The sequence below is a fragment of the Hippopotamus amphibius genome, chromosome 11, assembly GCF_030028045.1.
Source record: "Hippopotamus amphibius kiboko isolate mHipAmp2 chromosome 11, mHipAmp2.hap2, whole genome shotgun sequence".
Classification (NCBI taxonomy): domain Eukaryota; kingdom Metazoa; phylum Chordata; class Mammalia; order Artiodactyla; family Hippopotamidae; genus Hippopotamus; species Hippopotamus amphibius.
The window spans coordinates 112,240,607-112,245,999 of NC_080196.1; the positions used below are offsets into that span (position 1 = coordinate 112,240,607).

At 44.7% G+C, this 5,393-nt stretch overlaps 1 protein-coding gene across 1 annotated transcript; it reads left to right on the top strand.

The window, feature by feature from the left end:
* Nucleotides 1–2,554: 2,554 nt before the first annotated feature.
* On the top strand, nucleotides 2,555–4,411 carry LOC130830947 (basic proline-rich protein-like; the record flags this gene model as incomplete). The annotated part of the gene is given in 1 exon segment (XM_057698221.1): nucleotides 2,555–4,411. A coding segment is annotated over 1 exon segment (1,857 nt), but the record flags the coding sequence as incomplete, so codon positions are not given.
* Nucleotides 4,412–5,393: the final 982 nt, after the last annotated feature.

Sequence of the window (5,393 nt, forward strand, 5' to 3'; positions counted from 1 at the left end):
AATGCTGGTCTCAGAATGTTGCCTGAAACCAGTTCTCCATCCATGTGGGCCTCCCTGCAGGGCCTTGCACACTCCTCCCTCCCTGCTCTGGTCCCTGCCTCTCTGCACCCCTGGCTGAGCCTGGCTGCCTACTTCCCTGGCGCCCCAGTGGGCTGCAGGACCAGACCCTTCCCCAACACCACAACGTGGGTCTGACCTCCTAGCGTCTGTCCCTTTCTGGAAGGTGCATCTCGTTCTAGACACCTCACCTCCTCCCATCTCACCTCTCGCACTGTGGGTCACCAGGCTCTGTCTGTCCACGTCCCCACAAATGACTGGAGGAGGGTTCTTTGAGCCTCCATAACATCTTAATGTGAAAATGTTAGATTCCTGAAGGGAAGGTTAACTTTTTCTCACATTCATTCATTCTATATTCTTTCCCTGGATACTTACCACACACCAGCTCCATGTCCAGCTCTGCTGTAGGCACTATTCATCAGGGAGTAAGAAGCGCACATCTTCTAAGGGTGAGAAGTCAGACCATAGACAAGTAACCGGCCAGTCAGTGCATGGTTTCAAATCCCGATGATGCTACAGAGAAAACAGGATGAAGACTTGGAATTTAACTGGGGAAGAGAGCACCTACTCAACACCATCAGGAAAGGTTCTCTCGGGTAGAAGCCCTAAAGAAAGAGCAGGAGCCATGACACGGAGGGAACATGACCCCAAGGTGGGAAGATGTGAGGAACCAGGAAGAATCCATCAGCTACAGCCTGGATGATGAGGCTGGGTTTGGGGAAAAGCCTGATGTGAAGCTTGTTGGTCACGTCACAGAGTTTGGAAGTTGCCAAAGGACTTAAGCAGTGAATGACCATGTTCTAATTTAAAAGGATGTCTGGCTGCTGTCTGAAGAGTGGATTGAAAGGGATCAAGAATGAAATTTGCAAGAACAGTAAAGATGGCATTGCCACAAACCAGTAAAAGACGTTAGTTCTTTGACTGGAATGAGGTTGGCTGGCACAAAAGGAGTAGATGGGCTCAAAATATACTTAAAGAAACCATAGGCCTTACGATACGGTGTGTAAAAGAGAAGAAGGAATCAAAGACTACCTCAAGATTCCTATCTGAATAGCCATGCAGATGATGGGGACCATTTACTAAGATAAAACAGCCTGAGATGGGCAGAGGCGAAGGAGGCCTGCACATGTGTACATGTGTGTGTGCAGGTTCACACGTGTTGGAGGCAGGTAGGTATCATGCACTGTGTTTTCAAAATCCTATTTTGCAATGTTTCTGCAAACTCCAAGTAGAGACATCAAGTAGTCAGTGGGATAAACAAGTTTGAAATGTAGAGGAAAGCTTGGAGCTGGAGATAAACACACCAGAGTCATCAGCATACCGGTGAGGTTTAAAGCCTTTGTGAAGAAGACAGTTACCCACAGACAGAACCCGGGAGAGCCAGTGGCTGCAGGACTGAAATCTTCAGAACTCCAAAGTGTGACGATCAGGTAGAAGGGAAAGTGTCCAAAAAAAGAGTAGCCAGAAAGAAGAGAATCAGGGAATCTTGAGAAGTCTTCCAGAGAGTGGTCAACAGTTCAGAATGCTAAAGAAAGAGCCAGTGAAATGAGGTTAGAAGTGAGAAGATTCGGACTGGGAACCACGACCCACTGGTCACCTGGGTGAGAATGGTCCTGGCGGGTTGGGGACTGGCGGTGGGGGCTGGGTGGACATGACTACTGGAGTAGCTTGTGGGAGTCGAGGTCAGGGAGGGGGTCATCTGGGACAGAAAATGTTTCAGAAGTTTGCCAAAGAGAAAAGTGGAAAAAACGGGACTATTACTGGAGCAGGGAAATGGGGAGTCTAGAAAATATTGTTTGATTTTAGTGATGTACATTTTTGTTACATTTGAATGGCATTTAACATTGGCGTGCTCTCACAAGCATCACCTAATTTGATTCCATAAACATCTTTTGAGGCCCATAGAATGTTCACTACTTACCTTTTACTGATGAAAAAACTGAAGCTTGGAGAGACAAAGACCCTTGTCCGAGGCCCAGCACGGGACATCTCACTGTGCTGTGCTGTGCTTTATTGTGCTTCACAGATATTGTGCTTTCTCACAAACTGGAGGTTTGTGGCAAGCCTGCATTAATTAAGGTGTGTGCGTTGTTTTTCCAAATATAATGTTACTGAACACTTAATAGAGTACAGTATAGTGGAAACATAACTTTTATATACCCTGGGACACCAAAAACATTTGTGTGACTTGCTTTACTGCGATATTCACTATATTGTAGTGAATATTGCGATACCCACAATATCACAAGGTATGACTGCACTGGCTTCATGAGCACCACCATCATCACCACTGTCACCACCATCACTATCATCACCACCACCACCCTCACCACCATCATCACTATCACCATCAACACCATCTCCATCACCACCACCATCATCACCACCATCACCACCACCATCATCACCACCATCACTATTACCATCACCACCACCATCGTCACCATCATCACCACCACCATCACCATCATCATTATCATCACCACCATCATCACCACTATCACCATCACCACCATCTCCATCACCACCACCATCACCATCACCACCATCATCACCACCATCACCATCATCACCACCATCACCACCATCATCACCATCATCACCATCATCACCACCATCACCACCATCATCACCACCATCACCACCATCACTATTACCATCACCACCACCATCACCATCACCATCATCACCACCATCATCACCACCATCATCACTATCACCATCAACACCATCTCCATCACCACCACCATCACCATCATCACCACCATCACCATCATCACCACCACTATTACCATCACCACCACCATCATCACCATCATCATCATCATTGTCACCATCACCATCATTATCTCCATTATCACCACCACCATCATCACCACCACCATCACCATCATCACCATCATCACCACCATCATCACCACCATCATCACTATCACCATCAACACCATCTCCATCACCACCACCATCACCATCACCATCAACACCATCTCCATCACCACCACCATCACCATCACCATCATCACCACCATCACCATCATCACCACCATCATCACCACCACCACCATCACCACCATCATCACCACCACCATCACCACCACCATCACCATCATCACCACCATCACTATTACCATCACCACCACCATCATCATCATCATTGTCACCATCACCATCATTATCTCCATTATCACCACCACCACCATCACCACCACCATCACCATCATCACCACCATCACCACCATCACTATTACCATCACCACCACCATCACCATCACCATCATCACCACCATCATCACCACCATCATCACTATCACCATCAACACCATCTCCATCACCACCACCATCACCATCACCATCATCACCACCATCACCATCATCACCACCACTATTACCATCACCACCACCATCATCACCATCATCATCATCATTGTCACCATCACCATCATTATCTCCATTATCACCACCACCATCATCACCACCACCATCACCATCATCACCATCATCACCACCATCATCACCACCATCATCACTATCACCATCAACACCATCTCCATCACCACCACCATCACCATCACCATCAACACCATCTCCATCACCACCACCATCACCATCACCACCATCAACATCATCACCACCATCACCACCATCATCACCACTATCACCATCATCACCATCATCACCACCATCATCACCACCATCACCATCATCACCATCATCACCACCATCACTATTACCATCACCACCACCATCATCAGTATCATCATCATCATTGTCACCATCACCATCATTATCTCCATTATCACCACCACCATCAAAACCATCTCCATCACCAGAACCATCACCATCACCATCATCACCACCATCACCAACATCACCACCACTATTACCATGACCACCACCATCATCACCATCATCATCATCATTGTCACCATCACCATCATTATCTCCATTATCACCACCACCATCATCACCACCACCATCACCATCATCACCATCATCACCACCATCATCACTATCACCATCAACACCATCTCCATCACCACCACCATCACCATCACCATCAACACCATCTCCATCACCACCACCACCATCACCACCATCATCACCATCACCATCATCACCACCATCACCATCACCACCATCACCATCATCACCACCATCACTATTACCATCACCACCACCATCATCATCATCATTGTCACCATCACCATCATTATCTCCATTATCACCACCACCATCATCACCACCACCATCACCATCATCACCGTCATCACCACCATCATCACCACCATCACCACCATCACCACCACAACCATCGCCATCATTTTGCCAATATCATTATTTAGTATTTACTTAGCACATACCACTTCTTAAATACCAAATCGAAAATAAAACAAAATCTCTTTCAACCTTTCACTTAAAAGTTTTCATTCTGGGAAGACAGAACTATAAATAGTAGACATTGCTCTATTAATACCTTGGATTTCATGTTTTGTTGTCTCTCCAGCTAGACTCTAAGCCTGTTGATGATGTACCATGTCAGATGCTTTTGAATTTCTCACGGCATCCAAACAACATTGTTTGGAGCACAAATGTGTGCCTACATAAGTAGAGAACTGGATCTAAGATGACATAATTTTGTCAAATAGAAAAACTAATGGTTCTTGTGTGTGCATGACTGTGAATCATTGATTATGATATAAAATGGAGAGAGGATTACCTGCTTCCAGCATTGGGAAACAGAAATTGTTTTCTAAAAGGTTGATGAATGAGAGGGCACAAAGCTATTTTTAAGTCTAAATAGTTACTTAGCAAAGACTTTAAGAAGCAGGCGTAGGTGAGAGGGGTAGGATGTGAAAATCACCTTAAATATCCCTGAGTTTGTTATGGACTTTTCACAAATTATTTGAAAAAAATTAAATATATTAATTTGAGACTGAAACTGACTTTTAACATTTCCATCATCTGCTTAAACTCTTTGAACTTAGAGAATTTATCCTTATGACATCAAAAATAAACTTCACACTCTAAAACATATGATCTATCCATCCAATACTCTTAACTGTTACTTTCTGCACCTCCTTCGCTATTCACCCATTCGTCCCTCGATTGAGTCCTCTGTTATGCATTTCCTCTGATTCAGTACTTTGCCTTCTATTTGTTTAGAATCATATGATGTGTTCACAAGATAAATAAGCTCAGATTCAGTGGATGCTAAGGTGGAAATAAGTAAGGGAAACTGGCATTAGCTATTTTATAGAGGTACTTTAAAGAATCTGAGACATCATAAATGAAGCAGTGATTAAGTCTTTATAAAACGTCAGGGAAATATTTGGGAT